The sequence below is a fragment of the Protobothrops mucrosquamatus genome, unplaced genomic scaffold (genome assembly GCF_001527695.2).
Source record: "Protobothrops mucrosquamatus isolate PMUCROS unplaced genomic scaffold, P.Mucros_1.0 scaffold_225, whole genome shotgun sequence".
In the NCBI taxonomy this organism is placed as follows: domain Eukaryota; kingdom Metazoa; phylum Chordata; class Lepidosauria; order Squamata; family Viperidae; genus Protobothrops; species Protobothrops mucrosquamatus.
In genome coordinates, this window is record NW_015386301.1 from 863,778 (window position 1) to 882,772 (window position 18,995).

General features: G+C 37.3%; 1 protein-coding gene across 1 annotated transcript in view; it reads right to left on the reverse strand.

Moving 5' to 3' along the window:
* The window catches only part of PTPRD (protein tyrosine phosphatase receptor type D), a 282,311-nt gene that overhangs the window by 29,672 nt on the left and 233,644 nt on the right, over positions 1-18,995 (reverse strand). Inside the window, exons 23-24 of the mRNA XM_015828512.1 lie at positions 13,364-13,483; positions 12,528-12,682 (exon numbers count right to left, since the gene is read on the reverse strand). Coding sequence (XP_015683998.1) covers positions 12,528-12,682; positions 13,364-13,483 — 275 coding nt within the window. The remainder of the gene's footprint in view (positions 1-12,527; positions 12,683-13,363; positions 13,484-18,995) is intronic.

The following is an 18,995-nucleotide window of genomic DNA, read 5'->3' on the forward strand; positions in this document are numbered from 1 at the left end:
AGGAATTGAGCAGCAGAGAGGCACAATCTTCTCTAAGTAACTGATTATCATTAGTAGCTATTTACAGATTTAAGAAGAGAGCAAAAAGAAAAGGCATTATTCAGGTTTAGAAGCAAAAGACTTTGCATAGCTAATTAGAACATAGTGAAATTAGAAACTAAGAATCAGAATACCTGGATAATACAATACTAAATAATTAGTCTTTTACAATGTTATTTTAATTGCATACGTGCATGTGATCAAGCTGAGAAATAATCCTTTAAACTAAACTTTTGCATTTATTAAGATGACTTTTTATTCTTAAACATGCACTACAGGAGATTATAGTAGATTTTATTTGAATTAATTTTTTTAGAATTTTACAGGTATCAGTGGGGATGAGTAATCTTTATGATGAACTAACATATACAGGTCTGATCGCAATTCAATCAGAGATTGTCCCAAGTTCCGATGGTGCTAAATGAAGGAACATAGATACATACATGTTACTCGGAATTCTAGCCATTGCAGTGTCCCTGTGGTCACATGATTGTGATCCAGCTACTCAGCTTAGAGTTATGATGTTATAGTGAACCACAATCATGTGATCATATTTTCCAACTTTCCTTGCCAGCTTTCCACAAGCAAAATCGATAGAGAAGCCAGCAAGAAATCAGAAGTTTAGATCCTTCACTTAATGGCAACTGGGACAGTAGAACTGCCATCACTAAGTGACATGATCTTGTATTATGCTTTATGACTATGTCCCTTAGTGACAGAAATTCTGGTCCCAATTGCTGTTGTAAGTTGAAAATTAGTTGTATATTAAATCCTTTGTATTCCACCAATATGTGCACAAGATACATTACTAATATCCCCTAATGTTACTGTTCAGCCTTTTTTACAAATTCACATTGACCTACTTTCTGATTTCTTGAGATACTTGTGGTGTCAACAACCATGAAACCGCAAAATCATATTACATGTATATGTGAATGCACTCTGTATATTTTTCGTATATGCAAAAAATATTCTACGAACTACACGCATGCATATGAACAAATAAGAAAGCTGGGGTCAGTGGCAGTGGTGGGATTCAAATATGTGAACAACCGGTTCTCTATGTGGATGCTGTATCTGGAAGTCCATTCTGGGCCTGGGCAAGAAAAAATTAGCTACCGGTTCTGCCAAAGTAGTGCGAACCGGCTGAATCCCACCACTGGTCAGTGCACAAGACAAAGTTGATATCTACTTTTATGTACTCTTGCAAAGAATCTGGCCTTAGAAATGTGGAATGAATGAAATACTTGTTAAAAGGAGAGTTTAAATGATTACTCACTCCTAAGAAATAAGAAAGAACCCTGGCTTGTTTTTGTTAGGTATAAATTCTGCCAGGTTTTTGAAATTATGTTATTGTACTCTACAACAATCAAGAACCCTCCTGGAATGTAGTAGTCACTTCTTGACTACTCTCTCTTTAGAGAGGTATCTTGTCTTCTAGACCTGGAGTATGATAATAGGTCCTCAAGATCCTTAGTTGTTTTCTGAACAAGTTGACAAGGGATTATCACAGCATCAACAACAGGTGGATAGGCAAACAGCAAGCCTGCACAATATTCCCATGAATAGGTTCATGGGACAAGGTTTATCTGAGCTGGGAGTGGTTCAGTAAGATACCATGGTCAATGATATTGAAAGCTGCTGAGATATCTAGAAGGACAAGAGAAAATGTACCACTCCCATCTCAAGTCCCTCAAAGATTATCCACAAATGCAACCACTACTGTCTCTTACAACTGCCCTGAAACCCAAGTGAAAGGAATTCAAATAATCCCCTGAATGTGCAATTACTACCTTCTCAATAACTCTTTCTAAAATATATGTCGACTTGAGGTGTTGAACATTCCTAATACTCCTGCCTCCCATTTTCCCACAACAACAACTCTGTGATGTAGGTGAGAGAGAGTGACTGGCCCGAAGTTACCTAGCTGGCTGGGTCCAAGGATGTCTCCTTGAGGAGAGGAGAGGCTATTGCTCCCTTGAAAGCAGTCAAACCGGGGAAGCATTCACCACCACTTGGACCCAACTATGTGCTACCTCCCAGACAACCTTGACCATCAAGGAGAGACCTGAGTCTAAAAGAAGATGGCAGAGCTCACTGCTACAAGGACCTTGCCCATTTCCTCAAGGCTAACCAGGTGAAACTCAACATAAATAAGTCCACTCAGGCACAGTCTGACTCAAGACTGTAACCCCTCATGCATTCTAAGCAACAGCTAAGCTTTAAACAAAGCTTCAGGAATAGCCCCAAGTATCCTCTGAAATCCAACTAGACCCATCAGTGGTTGGAGTGGACCAACTGAATTGATGCTTTCTTCCCACAGTAAGGAAAAAGACATACAGAGTTAGAGGAGAGTGATCATTTCTGGATGATAACAGACACATCCTACCCGTCATGGCTGCTGCCACATTTCTGAGATGTACATCCTGCCCCCCCCCCCACCTTTGGACTCAGGTTTAAGTAATGCATCCTAGTCAGCTTTCTCATCAGAATTAGATCATCGATGAAGTGGAATTAATTATAGGTTGATCTGTAGCTAGAGATTAAGGCATTGAAACTCTGAAGACTAAAACTTGCAGCTGAGTAAAGAAATGGAATAAAATGCTAATATAACTATATAACTCTGAAAGCAGCCCTTTCTTGCTTCTTACCTTATCTGCCTATGTCCATCACCATCCTGATATTCCTGAATTCTCTCCCCAATATCCAGGCCCTCTGATCTTGAGCTCTCCCCTCCAGGTGATAAAGGCTCCATCATAACTTCCCTGCTATAACTGATGGAAAGCAGAAAACAGACAACAACTCCAATATCTAGGTGCTTCTGTCAATTATTCAGCCCTCAAACTAGTGGATCCTATCTACCTCCCATTGGAGGAAGAGAGAAAAAATAATCCTCAGCTCTCAACCAAGCTAGATGTTCCCAACCTGCACCTTTGATCCCTCATTAAAGAGGGATACGTGTTTCCAGTTCTACCCCACTTTTTCTTTCCAAAATCATCTAAACTTAAATCCAGCCCTCCAGAGTCCACAATGTACAAGTCCTGAATTTAGAGAACAAAACAGAGGGGATGACAAAGATGGTTGCTATACTGAGTGGTTGAAAAGCAGCTGCAGAAAAGGCTTTCTTTTCTTCAAAGAACATGCAAACTTCCTCCAGGAAGTCCAAGCCTTCCACCATAGCAAAGGTTGCCTTGCCACCATAGTGGCATCAATCTAGCCAGATTAATCACCACTCCATCACTGTAATCACCAGCAGGAAGAAAGACAAAATGGAGGGCAAAATTATCTCTTCACCGCTTCTTCATAAAGCTGATGCTACTCCTGCCCAAGGTCAAACATCTCCAGCTGGTTGATCCAAGAACAGTGACGATACTGAAATTAACTGCCACGCTGCCGGCTCCAACACAATTTGTGGCAGTTCTTCAAGGTGAAGAAGAAGCAGCTGAACTCTGGGGCCAACCACCACTCCATGATCCAGCTGTCCAGCTAGACTGATCTGCAACTCTGATCTTCACTAGCCACTCTGCTGCTGTTCTTCCTGTCACCTTGGACTTTGATCCAAAATAACTCACCAGACAAACTGCCCCAACTGTAATTCAGCTAAACCCCAACAACCTCCACAAATCATCTTCTACTCTCCTAACACCATGGAAGTCAAGCTAAGCTACAGCAATACACTAAGCTTCAGCAATACATTTTAAAAATCCAGTTATATGGCAAAATAACCAATTTTGGGAAGGACTTACATTGAACTGAAGGATGAATAAGTAAGACAAGTCACACCACAGAATTTGGAAGAACTGTTTTAGCATTGTGTGTAAATGGATAGGTGATCAGGGGAGTTTGAGGCACAGAGGAAATAATGGGAAGAAGAGGTTTTGCACATTTTCTTTGCCCCTACCCATGCCCCTATGACTTCCTTAGACTCCAGTATTATAGAACCCATACAAATAAAGAGATTCTTGTTTGCAGTGGAAAAAGAAAGAGGAATGTTTGGGCTTTTGCTGTAGACAAAGTAACTTCTAGAACACTTAGCCATGGCTTGCCTTTGAGGAAACTTCAGATTCCCTTCCCAGAATATGGGCCCACAGACAATTAAGATGGCCAATGATGCCACCTTATTTTATTATCCCTCCAACCTGTGCATCTCTCAGACATAGAAACAGAACTCTAAAACATAGACTCTGATGCAACAGTTAATTTCATAGACAAAATTACATTGCATCAGTTCAAATTGCCCACACAGTTATTAGAGAAAACTCTGCTAGCTGAGACAACTGACAGGTAATCACTTCAAGTCAGTCCTATTTTGCCATGTGTGACTCTTCTGCAGTTGACAATAAATGATCATACAGAATTCTTGCCACTCAAATCACATTTTTTTTAATGCCCTATAGTATTGGGCACAAACTGGTTATAGCTTTCTGGGAGAACAAGGGTCAGTTTCTTTCCCCTCTCAATAGCACCACTCTTTTCCTTTTTTCATTGTTGCCTGAACCTCATTCCTTGCCAGGAAAGTACACAGATTTTGCTGATGTTTTGGGGGGAGAAGAAATCCTGCTTATTGGACAGTGACTGTATCATCAATTTAAAACCCAGTGTCCAAATCGCAGATAAATGGCAATATCATTGGTTTATTCAAGAATTAGCTACTTTAAAGGCATTGGAAGAAAGGATTTATACTTCCTTCTGCATTTCCACCATCTGCACCTATATTATTTGGAAAAAAAAAAGCTGTTGTTTGAGAATTGTTCATGATTATAAACTTTTGAATTCTATAACCTTTAGGAACTATTACAATATCTGTGGCCTTTTATTTCACACCTGCACGTTTGCCTTCAAAAGGCATGCATTTTTACAATTGAACTTGGATGGAGCTTACACTTTGATTTGAATGAAAGAGTCATGAATATTTAACTGCTTTTGACATCCAATTTGGCAAATTTGAAATACACGCTTATGACCTCTGGCTTGGGTGATTACCCTATAGTATTCTGCAGGCTCGTGAAGGAAATATTTTCCAGTATTTTAGACAAATATGTAGCAGCGTGCCATGTCAGAAGTGTCCTAGAATGCCTTTGAAGGCACATCTTAAGTTTTGGAAAGCCCTTTCCTAATTACTGTACATTTGTGTATTCATTTATAATCCTCTCATGATCTAAAACCAAATGGATAACTGGAGAAGATGAGCACTTTGCTCAAATACTATTTGCAATGCTATGTGTCTTCGTAGACTGAACTATTGTGCCTCACAGAATTTACTCGCATTCCTCCATTAGCATTTATTTCAAGAAGTCTGTGGTTATCACACCTGCATCCTGTCTTCCAGAGTTCCTTTTACTGCTTATTGAGTCCCTGACTTTCTCAAAGGGAGACAGAATTTATTTATTAAACGTATATGCTGCTCATCCTGCCTATAGGTACCTCTAAGCAACTCTAGGCTGTTGCAGCCAATAAAAGCAACATGATAAAACATTGAAACAATAAATATTAACACTAAAATTGACTTAAGAATTAACAAAGAAGGCAAGGATAGACATAGTCTTTATCTCATCTCCAGTATGACAGCCCCCCCATCAGCCATAGCCAAGAATGTCCAGCTCCTCTTAAAGGAACAGTTAGATTTGATCAAGGTTGCCTATAAACATGAAAATGTGCATAGGAAAGAGGTTGCCAAGATTGCAGTGGGAGGTTTGGTGTTATTGTCCACTAAGTTGTTTTCCACAAAGTTTGTTGGAAACCCCAGTGGACTGCTGTCTGCAATTGCTACTTCAGTGAAGATACATCCAATTTCACTGGTCACTGCTTGTTCAAGAGATGCTGCTCTGTTCCTAGTATTATGCCTTTTGTTACCTAACTGGTTTCAGTGGATGGAAAATGAGGTGGAATTATTCTAGATTTTAGATGCGGAAGGAGTTGCTTACAGCTTATTCACTGGAAGGGCTATCCTGAATCAGAGAGACTGCGGAAAGAGCAAAGGATGTCCACATGCCATGACTTGTCTGCGTTTCTGGGTGCATGGCTTGACATAGAACATACTATATATTTTGATATTCTCTGTGTCTGTGGCTATTTGAGAATTCACTGAGCTACAGCTGGGAAATCTCATGGATACCCTTGTCCAGATCTCAGCTACTAGGATTATAAAAATATTTTCACATTTCCTGCAGATGGCTAGATTCTTTTCTTTGCTCATAATTCTAATTCAGAATCCATTATAGACAGCTGTTGGCTCTGATAGAAAATAATTGCTCTTTTACTAGATTCAGCTGTGAGCAGTCAGGCTTCCTTTGCCTTATAATGTATATATAAACACAGGGAGGAATAAAATCAACTAAATACATGTGAATAAAATGATTCATTGAGAATGCTGATCAAATAATGAGCCAAAGCACAGCGCAGGTCAATGGAAATTACAGGTCTCACAGGACATGCTAAATGTCTGGAAATAAGGATATTGATATTGTTAAGTGAAACGGGGGTATTTCTGTTAGGTTAAGAATAGTCAGGGTTGGCATTTAATATAGTATTAACAAAGCTCACTAAATTTTCCATTGGTTCACAGAAAAATAATCAGGAGAACCAGAGTTCTCTACTTTTTCCATTCCATTTTCCAGAAATCAGAAAGTATATATCTCATGCAAACAGCAAAGTCTTCAGATGTTAGAAAAACTGGATGCTCTGTGTCAGTGCAGTTTGAAGCAATGACATCTACCCATGGTTGGTTGAATGGACTACTGTTTCCCAAGTGTTTGTGAATCCTTCCCAATGAGGGTTCTTGATTAGATAGAGAACTCAAGTCCACAGAGATTGTAACCGTGTTCAGCCAAGCATGATTATATTCCCAATTCAGACCTTCCTTCTTGATAAAAAGAAGGAAACTGGGGTAGAGTGGCTAGAGCATGTTGGATGGCAGTGGAAGTCCACATTTTAAAGTAATTGAGGTTAAGAAAATGCTGCCCTAGACAGTCTCTCTGAAATGCAAGGCAGCTTCAAAGTGGGTTGGGAAGAATGATCATGACTTCCTTTGTCTGGGAACATAAAGCCCTTTTCTTCAACTACTATACTGTTGGCCAAACAACCAATTAACCACACATTGAGCAATACACCATAATTTCCAGAGGCATAGAGCCCAACAAAGGGAAAGATGAGAGGAAATCAAAGACTTGCAAAAACAAATTCAGGAAGGGAATTCTTCTACGGATGCAGAAGTGAAGGTACTTTATGGAAAAGGAGAGAGGCGGGAAAATGATCCTTCTTTGAATTGGTCACTCAGACACCCAACGAGCTCAGAAAAGGGGCTTGCAGCTTGGAGGGACAGAAATGGGAAAGCTATCTTAACTCAAAGGTATACTGGATTATTAGAATGACCCAGCGGCATGTCACTGTGTTGGAATGGATGCAATCCATATGAAAGCATTGGCCATTTAACCTGTGGCCCAGAAAGCATAATATTAGTAGCCACAACCCAGCCCCCATCCTAGTAATACTTAGTTATTGCCAGTGTAGGATGCACAAGGAGAAACTGCTCTACTGAAAATGATTCCACACCCATCTCAAAAAATATGTGACATTAAGCCATAACATTCTGGACTATACCTGTCTTTGCTTTAAAATTCAGCAGCTTGTCTGATTTAGTCACTTACCGAGCAAACAAACAAGCAAGAAACCAATTAATTTTTTTTCTGAATAACGTTAGGCTGCACAGATCTCACCATCAAGAAAACCTGAGGGATCTTCTGAATGGTAATTAGGCAAATTCAATTTCTACTGAGTAGCTTGCAAGTGTTATTGAAAGATATAGCCTCAACCATTTGCATATCTGATGAAACAGAAATTGTAGTGCAGTCTTCCTCAATATCACTGCTTTCTGCATGTGGTAGGATTTACAGAACATAGTCATGCTCTCAGGGACCACTGTGTGCAGGCTGAGAATTTTGGGAACAGCGATCAGAAAATGCCAGGAAGCCATTCAGATTGTAAAATATTTCCATTATAGAAAGATTAAGCCACATTTTTTTACATTTCATCCTTCAGTAACGAAGTATTCTGATAAGGTCTGTTTCTGATTCAGCCCATTCCTAAGTTGTCACAAAAAAAAGGACAGAGTATTCACAGTGATTCTAAACATTTTTTAGAAATAAATGGCACGATTTATTTCTTGGTAAGCACAGTTTGAATTGCAGGTTACGTTGTTCGTGTTAGAACATTATATGAAGACCGTAGAAAATGCAGCATGTCTGCAGAATGATTTTAATATTTCAAAATGAAGATGAAAGAAAATCGTGCAGTACAACCTTTCAGAATGAAGAAAAACAAGTAAGATCTACAACAGAATGCACACTCCATTGTAGGGCTCAAATCTATTTAATTTCATTATCTTTGTATCCCAGTTATCTAATTCTTCCTCTTCTCTTCCATAATTCATTCATATTGCATAGTCAATGACTAGGTTGAATCCTTACTGGTAAAGAGTTCCTGATGTCACACCTTTTTTTTACATCATCATCATCATTTTATTTCTCCAAATACTGGATTTGCCCCTGCTACTACCACGGTTGAGTTGGGAGTACTGAAGTGCTTTGGGGTTGAAGGGATTAGTGATGACATCACCATTGCCTGGAGGATACCTAGTTGGGGGCTCCTTTCATGTCCTCATTAAGATTCCCACTGAAGTGGTACCCATCTATCTACTCAAGGTTGCCCACATTTGAACTGCTAAGTTGGCAGGACCTGGAGCGAGTGATGGGCACTCACCCTGCCTTGTAGCAGCAATCAGGCCTCGAACGGGAGCCTGCCAATTGTCAGCCCAGCGTCCTAACCATGTGATCCACTGCACTCCCTTGCCTGTTGCCATTCCTCTTGGTATCAATTTTCCTATTTTTAACAGGAACAACAATCACACCCATATCTTCAAATATGGAAGAAATTGTACATAAAACATTTCATTCCCACTGAACAAAAACAACAAAAATAAAAAAATAAACCTAAATTTATTGTTCTACACCTCTGTAGCCTGCATCAAGGTATTCTACAGTTGTTTTAAAAACCAACAAAAACAGCTGATACAAAACAGAACAAGGTGAAATGCATGAGGAGAAGTACATGTAAAATTATTGGAAAATAAGAAAGGAAAAAAATTAATGAATAATTTAAAGGTGAGAAAGATTGAAAAGTAAATATTAAATTGAATGAGCAGAAGCCAAAGAAATCCTTAATAGAAAAGAGCATCATGATAAAAAAAATGACAAGAACAGAAAGTAAGATGTGAAAAAACATAATAGAAACATGAGAATGGATGTGATATCAAGGAAAGCTAATGAGAAGCACATTACAGAAAAGCTAAAAGTAGGATAGTGTTAAGAATCAGCAAGCATTTTAGAATTAAAACCTGAAGAAACAGAAACAGACGAATTAGGAAAAAGAGTGTATTATGTTTACTATCAGCACAAGTATTAGAGAACAAAGTTAAAATTGAATAATATTAACTGGATATTGGGAAAATATCAACAGTGATTTTAAAAAATAAAATCAAAATGGCATTCCAGCAATCTTAACCTTGAGCAATCTCATGTCATGCTTTCTAAATTAATTCCTATGAGAACACCAACATTTCTCTAGATTTACTACTTTTAGTCGTACTGCTTTCAGGAATTTATTTTTCTGTTTTAAATAAAACTTTGCAAAGTTGAGATTGTGCAAATGCCATTTCAAGGTAGTATTGTGGCTTGTCACCCAGGGCCACTGCATTGTTATCATTGTTTTAAATATATATACTTTCATTTTTTTAGATTTGAGAATCTGAGGAAATGGTTCTTATACTAACTGGAAATGCCAAAATTTATAGAATAATTTGTAATTAAAGCTGTTTGGTTGATACGCAAAATATCTGAATGTTCAAGTATTTTCTGGCAATATTAAAATTCTCTGTAAAAATAAAAACATCTATTTTGGCCACATCGTTTTCACAGTTTGGAAAGCCATAAGGAGGACATGCATCCCAATAGCACCTTCTCACATATGTTGCTCATGGATTGGCATTGAGAAGAGCATGTCTCCATTTTTACTATGTGATTGCTCATTAGAATAATCAGGGCTCACAACCATCATTATAGTTCCTCAACGTGATTATACAAGTGAACACTACTCTACTTGAAAAATGCTTCCTTTTATTAATCTTCACCCCCTTGAAATTCTGCTTGTTAGATATCCAATATAGCCACCTTATTTCCTTTATTTTTCTGCTCTAAAAATATCTAAATGTTCCTCACTGGGACTTGCTCCAGCCTCTTCATCAGCACATTTGAGCAGCCAAGAGAAGATGCCTGGATCAGATGTAAGCAAAGAGGAACATAATCATTTAAATGCAATTATACTGGCTTCTGCAATTAATGCCATTGTTTTAAAATTTTGGTTTCCTGTAGAAATGGCCATATGACAATTGCCAGATTGCAGCTGCTTTTGCTTTTGTACTCTTGGTTTGGCATTGTAATTTGTGATGGGTCACAATCATTTGAAAATTTGTTATATCTTAAAGCCCTTTGTACTCAATGGGAGAAGATAATCACAACCATCCAATCCCATTGATTTAAATGGAACTGAAGAATGACTAACTCTTTGGATTGGAGCCACAATTTTATTACACAATCAACATTTTAAGGGGACAGATTATAGCAGGCCATTCACATATCCTTTAGAGTTTTAGTTTGCCTGGGTAGCCAATGACGAAATCAATTCATTCAGTACTGGCTACTATATTAGATGTAACTCTTCATTCTTACTTTTTTAAATATGTCAGAAACTTTTTTTGCATTCTTAAAATCATATCCATAAGTTTCAAATAATTTTTTGTGATATTAATACTCAGGATTCCTACTATGCTCCTTAACACTACAAATATGCCTTCTTTATGCAACCCCATGAATGAAATGTTAAGTAAAAATATTGTGGGGTAAGAGAGGGTAGTGGTGTAACAGTTACACCAGGAGTGAATAATGTTTTTGAGCTGCAGTGGCTGGGATGGGAGGCAGCGTGTACTGATAAATATGGTAATAAAAAATGGCGAGAACTACACTTTTGAGACCTGTTTCCCCTCTGGGAAGTAGATTTTTGGCATGAAATATTTACTTTAGCTCTCAAGCTTAAATGCCCATTTTCAGGGTATCTTTTTATATTGGCCAAAATTGCCATTAAGCTCCTGTTGGCCTTTTGGAAAGCCCGTAAGCCCAGCCATATGGGTTAGAAAGATAGTTGAGCTCCTGTGTATTGGTTTCATGGCTTGTTTGGTGGCTATTTAATGCTCTTATTCATTTGTTTATTATTTATTAATCAAATTAATTATCAAATAATGGGACCCTACCATCTTTCTAGATAAGTGATTCCCCAGAGCATTTCATTAGGGGAATCAGTAGTATTTCTCTAATTATAAATGGGATCATCCTTCTTACTCTAAGTACAGCATTTCAGGATGCTAAAGAACTGGTCCCAACTATCAGCTATTGTATGACAGTTCTCTCATTATTTGAAGAAGGCCTTCATATTTTTTCTTCAGACTTCTCTTTGAAGGCAAATATACACATATCCTATTTTCACAATATTAACTCTTAATAATTAATTCATTTTTGATCCAGCTATGTTTCTACCTTATGCCATCTAGTTCAGATTGAACAATAATGTCAAGAATATTTTACCAGATGTTTTGCTGTAATTAAACTATACTGTATCTAAAGAATTCACATTATCCGCTATGGAAATTATTAATTAAAAATATGTTGTCTTGAAATAGTTTTTGAAAAATCAAAGCTTGAAATAAACACCTTTTTCTTGGAAAAATATTTTTGAAATCATATATCACATCATATATCGTATATCATATCATATCATATCATATCATATCATCATATCATATATCATATCATATACCTTTTAAAGATGCTGCAACAAGCAGGATCTGCTTCAGGATATTAGGCACGCTTGCATATGCTGATGCCATTCCTGTAATCTTACCACTTTTGTCAGAAATCTGAAAAGCTGCTTCAGGAATGGAGATGTGGCAGGGAGGGGGATTTTATAAGAAGGATTGTAGAATATGCCTAGTAAAAGTTTTGCATGAATGGACTCTATATCTCTATACCCTGATGTAGATCTACAAACATACATATCAGAGAAAACACTCATTAGATGACTGCTAGGAGAAGATCATGATCTGCAAGATAACATTTTAGAAATTACTACTCTAAGTTTCTAAGTGATTCCTAGAGAGTGCATGCATGGACTACATCCTACCTGTTTTTGTTCTGCAATTCTGCATGTCTCTTTTTGTTCTGCAATTCTGGCTTGTATATGTAATGAGTAAATTTGCCAGATAACAGGAGAAAAATAAATGAAATGCAATGTATGAAAATATTTAGAATATTAAACTGTGAAATGCTGGCTTATGAGAGCTTCATAATATTTGGCAATCTTGTTGATACAAAATTTGCACTTACCTGCAGTGAACGACCATTGGTCCAGCATCAGGAGGATTACAAGTTTTAACTCGACGTAAGAAAGCTAGGAATGGTGTTGGATGTTCTGGAACGCCATGATCTGGCCACGCGGTGAACTGGAATTGTCTAACTTCTCTCTTCTCGCTCGATCCATTCTAACATATAAAATATTTACATTCTAACATTATTTTTAGTGCCAAAACAATGCATCAGAATGCAATCATCATGAAATCAAGTGAAACAAATTTATTGTTAGTCTAAAAATTTTATTTTTATCCTTTTTTATTGCAGTAATTAAGTATTTGATTAGAATTAGCACAAGCATGGCATTTAGTATTCAGTATTTTTGTCTATAGTTATGAAAAATGATTTTATATAAGAAAAAAGTCAAAAAGCTAGTCTAGTTTTTTTTTGGGGGGGGGGGGTGAAAGGATGACAGGAGAAAAAGAAGCCATGTACTGTGACTGTCAAGAGGAGAACAAAATAGAATGTGTAAAAAAATTTTATAATAGTTTTTTAGATTTAATGGTGGAAATGCTCCATAGTTGTAAATATGGCTTAAAACAGCAAGAATTTTACGACATTTTCTTCAGTGGAAAATTTGGACAAAAGACCTCCAGAACATCTGTTTATTTCAAGGAATTTTGCTATTGAAAATAACTGAATTGCATATTTCTTGCACATTCTTTCTGTAAGTCCACATTTTGAACATCAATGTAAAGACCTTTAATCCTCTTTATACAGAAATTTGAAGACTTGCTTGTGATACTGCCAAAACTTAAATAACAACCTTGTTTCATCAAAAGATACTCAATGCTTGCATAACACAAACATACCTTATAAAGGGCAAATGTTCTAACACAATATGTTGCCAATTCTACGGTGTCCAGCAATGTGACTTGAATCAATCCGTATGTTTCTGTTCCTCTGCTTGGCCAATACTGATCACATTTAACCTGCAACAAGCAAATTAGGTATGAGGGGAAAATGAAAAATAAAACCAGTAACGTTACATTACTATAAAGGCGTGGAAAACAAATGGAAACCAGCTAAAGAGAAGAATACTAAGTTGAGACAGGAGAGAACCAAAAGACCCCCTAGCTGTCGTGCAAATGATCCAGATCATCCAGAAGGAGAGAAGGAAGGTATGGTTCATTTGGGGAACATTACTGAAATAGCTTTTACAGCACTCAGCATGTTGCGTGAGTCAGTGGGAACTCAAGTCAGAATACTATAAGTTTAATAGGGGATTTCTTACAGTGAAGCAAGACCTTTAATGAAGCTTTATGAGTACTCTTGGAATTCCATGGTCCAGACGATATGTCTCAGCACAACTATATAAGAATGGGATTAAGAAAAAGAAGATTCATGGAAACTACTTCCTCTGATAAAAGACAATGTTTCCCCAATTTACTTTTCTCATCCTTAGCTGGTAGGTGTCCACTGGAAAAAAAATAAGGCAAATTTAGTTATTATGACAAGAAGTGTGGTATATTGTTATAGCTGAAGCAGAATTGATTTCTAATTGACCTCATTTTTATTTTCACCATGAAATAGATCTGACGGCCTTATTGAAATTTAGACTGTCCACTTCCATCTGTACCTGATAGTTCTGGTTATTTTTTTCCAGCTCTTGCTACCTGTTTGTCCAGGAAGACCACTTCATTTGAAGACATCTTTTTATCTTTCATGTCGGGAGACAGTTGGCATTACTCTACTATGGCAGGGAAAAGGGCTCCCCCCCCCTTCTCTCTTAAGAAGCAGACAGAATGCTTAAAAATATTTTTTATATATGTGTCCAAATGTATTGAATATTAGATGTGCTTTCATGAGTAGTAGTGCTACTGTTATATTAATCAGATAATAGAATAACAGAATAACAGAGTTGGAAGGAACCTTGGAGGTCTTCTAGTCCAACCCCCTGCCAAGCAGGAAACCTTATAACATTTCAGACTAAGATAAAAGCTCTGCTCAGATGTTACAAAAGGAAACAAAAATTCAAACACACAAATAACATAGATGAAATCTGTTATTCTGAAGTCATGCTAGGCCAGAGGTAGGCAACCTTGGCTCTTTTATGACTCGTGGACTTCAACTCCCAGAATTCCTGAGCCAGCCATGCTGGCTCAGGAATTCTGGGAGTTGAAGTCCACAAGTCATAAAAGAGCCAAGGTTGCTAGGCAATGTAGACCTTGAAAAAAACAGGGCAAAATTAGATAGGGTGACTAGACCAAAACCTTCATATGTACATCTGTTAACGGTATAAATGTAAAGTTATACAACCTATGCATGACAACTACGCTTAATGTAAAACGAAGCAGCAATATTGCTGTGTTGGTTAAATAACTGCACTGAATATAGATTTGCAACCAAAGTGGTTAAAGATTTCTATATTGTTCAACGTTTTCTAAAATTGTATTTATTTATTTTTAATCTTACATTTTTAATACACATGATTAACAAACCAATCTCTAAACATAAGGAAAGAATAAATTAGTACAAACCAAACCAAATAATAAAATAGGAAAAACAAAACAAAACAAAACTGGACTATCCTAAACGAGGGAAAAGAAAAAAAGGAAAAAAATACTTTTTATATTATACTTATCAATAGTTATTGTTTTACTACTACATATACTACATAATATAATCAATATAAAATATAGTTGCAAAAATCATAAAAACTCTGCTACAGTAAGACATATTGCTGCATCCTTTGATTAGAAGATACATCTTTTCCAAAACTGATAGATCACACGTTACCTTCTATATTATCCAGTAATGTTTTATAGGGAGTAGACTATTTGAGAAAATATCTAGCTCCATATAGAACACCACTGAGATCATCCCTGCAGTGCCAATATTCATTTGGCATCAACCAAGAAGACTTTTTCCTATTGAGACTAACCATACACAAATGAGACAAGACACCCTGAAATTATGGGATACTTCTATACAACAGCAAACCTAATGAGAGGAAATATATGAAATGTTTGAAGGAACGATGAATGCAGAAAAGACCTGCATCCACACTGAGAAACAGCTAGTTGACCAACACTTCAACACACAATTTCACAAATAGAGATTGAACAACTATTCATTACATACCGGTCTCAAGAATACCGGAAGAACAATGATTATGCAGCAACATCTGAATGTGGAACCTGAGGGTTACATCATTGTAACCCCCTCCATTACAGGGCACAGAAGCTAATATGAGGCTTAAGATCTTGGATAAACTAACTACAGTCAACCCTTGAGACTAATTGCCAAGGCTCGGTGGAGATGTACTATCAGATACTATGCTAGGAAATGCTAATAGAACCCTTGTGACAATCCCGATTGCCACCATAACTCAGACCAATGAACTGATATACACTACAGCCACTGTATTCCTGGATATGGTTGGCTATGTGATCAAAGAGAATAGAGTACATACCCTTCATGAAAAATAAGGTTAGAAGCTAAAACCAAGGCAACTTGGAGAGAGATTAGTCAGTTGGTGGAACTACAGAAGGATGTGAAGATTAAGGATAAGACTTAGCTACTGAAAAAAATAGAAGGACTTGACTGCATCTGAAGCCCCAGAGACTGCTAAACAGCACTGGCTACCAGGCTAAAGAGGTATGCTAGAGAAGCAGAGGCCAAGATGATATATGCCCTGTTCTCCAAACAACCATCCAAGATGTACTTTCAACTGCCATGCAACAACCACCGTAAGAGCACACCTACCAACAACAGAAACTGAACAGTATTGGAGGAACATGTGGGAAAAAGAGAAGACACATAACTGTTCCCACTGCTGTTCTGGATAGGCTTGATTTCCCTCAGCAAGATAATCACAAGACTGGATGGATAGAAGTTCAAGAGTGGAATTAACATCAACCATCTTCGCTACATGGATGACATCAACTGTATGTTAAGTGTGATCAAAACATTGATTCACTGATTCACCTGACATGGATCTACAATGAGGTTATTGGAATGGTAGTCAAGAAAGGTAAGGTAGATAAGACTGATAGAGTGGAACTAACAGGGGGACACATAGCGGACATACAGATCAGCTACAAGTACCTAGGTATTCCACAGTCACGTGGGAACCACAATGAGGAAGCAAGAAACATAGCAACATCCAAGTATCACCAAAGGATATCCTAAAGCAGGGGTGTCAATCTCGCAACTCACATGACGTGTCGTGATGTATTGTGACTTTTTTCCATTGCTAGCAATGGGGTGGGCGCGGTTTTGGCATGACGCATCCGGCCCATGGGCCGGCAGTTTGACACCCCTGTCCTAAAGAGTCAGCTCAATGGGAAGAACATGATCCATACCATCAACACATATGCCCTATAAGTCATCAGATACCCTGCTGGTATAGTGAGCTGGTCAAAGGAAAACATAGAGCTTGCTGATGGAAGCTCCTCACAATACATGGAGGATTGTACCCCAAATTCAACAACTGTAGGCTGAACACCAGCCAGAAAGCGAGTATATGGAGTCCAACGAGTGTCAAAGCCACTGTCATGGATGAATCCCAAAGCATCCAGGAGTACACAAGTAAAATGGCATCCCAAAAAAGCTGTTGAGAGAATGCCTGAGGCAGCAGCAGACAGGAAACAAGATGAAGCAGTGATGTTTGAGATATTTTCAAAAGAATATGAAGTTAGAACTAAGGTGACAGTAATCTGAATATTTTCTATTAGGTTTGGTCCTGACTTGTCTGTAACTGTGGATGGTTTAAAAGACTGTAGCTATACTATAGCTAATACTTTCTGCCTTTCTTTTGCAATTATTTGCTTATGACGACTATAATTGTTACAGTAGACTATATAAGAACAGCTGCCATTGCTTGTATCACCTTAATGGAGTGCTGAACTTCATACTTCTTCAAACAAGTTAATTTTCTAAGTTTCAAATAATTAGGTTCATAAGCACTGAGAAAGTCTTGAACTGATATTATTACTTGGTATTAAGATGAGAAATGCAAAAATTTGGACATCTACTACGGTAGATTCCACCAATGATATTATTATTGCTTGGTATTAAGAGCATCCAATGAGAAATGCAAAAATTTGGACATCTTCTAGATTCCACCAAAGAATATGAAAAACGTTTAAATTTTTACTGCCGTATGGTGGTCTTCTGGATTTTTGTACTGCAGATCTGGTATTCCTTAATATTTTTACGTTAACAAAATGAGAAAAACACAGTAATTGGCATATGTATATTTTCACGATAATAAAGTTAATTCATCGGATAATGCTTAAAAATTGTATAGCAAAAGGTTGTTGTTGGAAGAGATAATGAGAGAACAAAGTATTCAACTATGTATACCTGATGGGAAGTACATAATTCATTCTATCATTCCAAAAAGAATTGTGTTATTATCTATTATTTTAATGATATCCTTAGAAATTCAGTTATTAACTTTAGCAGCCAATAATTACAAAGAAACCATATAGCTGAGATCAAATTAGCTAAATTTCAAGTCATGAAATAATAATAATAAAGCATGTCCCTTTTAATTTTATACAAACTGTAATAAAATATTCTAGTAACTGCCAAATATGCCAAATGTCTAAACAATACTATCTTGTAAAGTGTCTCCTCTGGATTTCCTGCATTTGATAAAAATATGACCACCTGCTGAAACAAAATCAGTAGGGGCTAAATGACTTACTTTCCCATATGAATGAGAGCTGACACCTCTGCAGAACTGAGGAATTCAAATATTACTAGAGAATATTCATGAACCTTCACACTCCAGCAAGCTATAAATTTGAATAAAGATGGTCCAACTTTGCAGCGGTTGTGCTCAGAAAAGAAATTTCCATATGTAAAACCTCCCCCCCCCACACACACACCTTGCACAAAAAATGATGAACATAATCCTTGACATTCAAGGATAGACAGGCAATTTTCTGGTACAAAGATCCAGTCTTGATTCTAAAAGAAAGAAAGAAATCTCCTGGAAAAGTACAGAAATAAGATTTTTATTTGCCTTCTTTTCTCCACCACCTTGAAGAGACCTCCCAGCACTACAGGGTCTCAGCTATTCTCCTCTCCCTTTAAAAACTGTTTAAGTGTATTTTCAAACTGTGATCTGCTTCAGCCACCTGTTGATCTTACAAGGATGAATACTAATCACCTCCATGCAGTTTTAATATCTGCTGATGTATTTGGCATTTAGCATGACATTTTCTTTTGAAGATTCAGTTTGATAAGCTTTTCTGTGCTTGGTTATTAACTACTAAATTACACTATCAGTAAAGGAATAACAGTAGAGAATTAACTTAACAGTGTTATTCAGTAAAACAGCAGCACATCATGGATGTAAGATTAAAAATAATTGCACCATCCTGACTGTCAATTGGCACACAGTAAGGATTCTGTTGCACTGAGGAATGCCACTTGTACACAGTATAAAATGATTAACCTACCTCTGGGATTAGAGAAAAATTGGCTTTC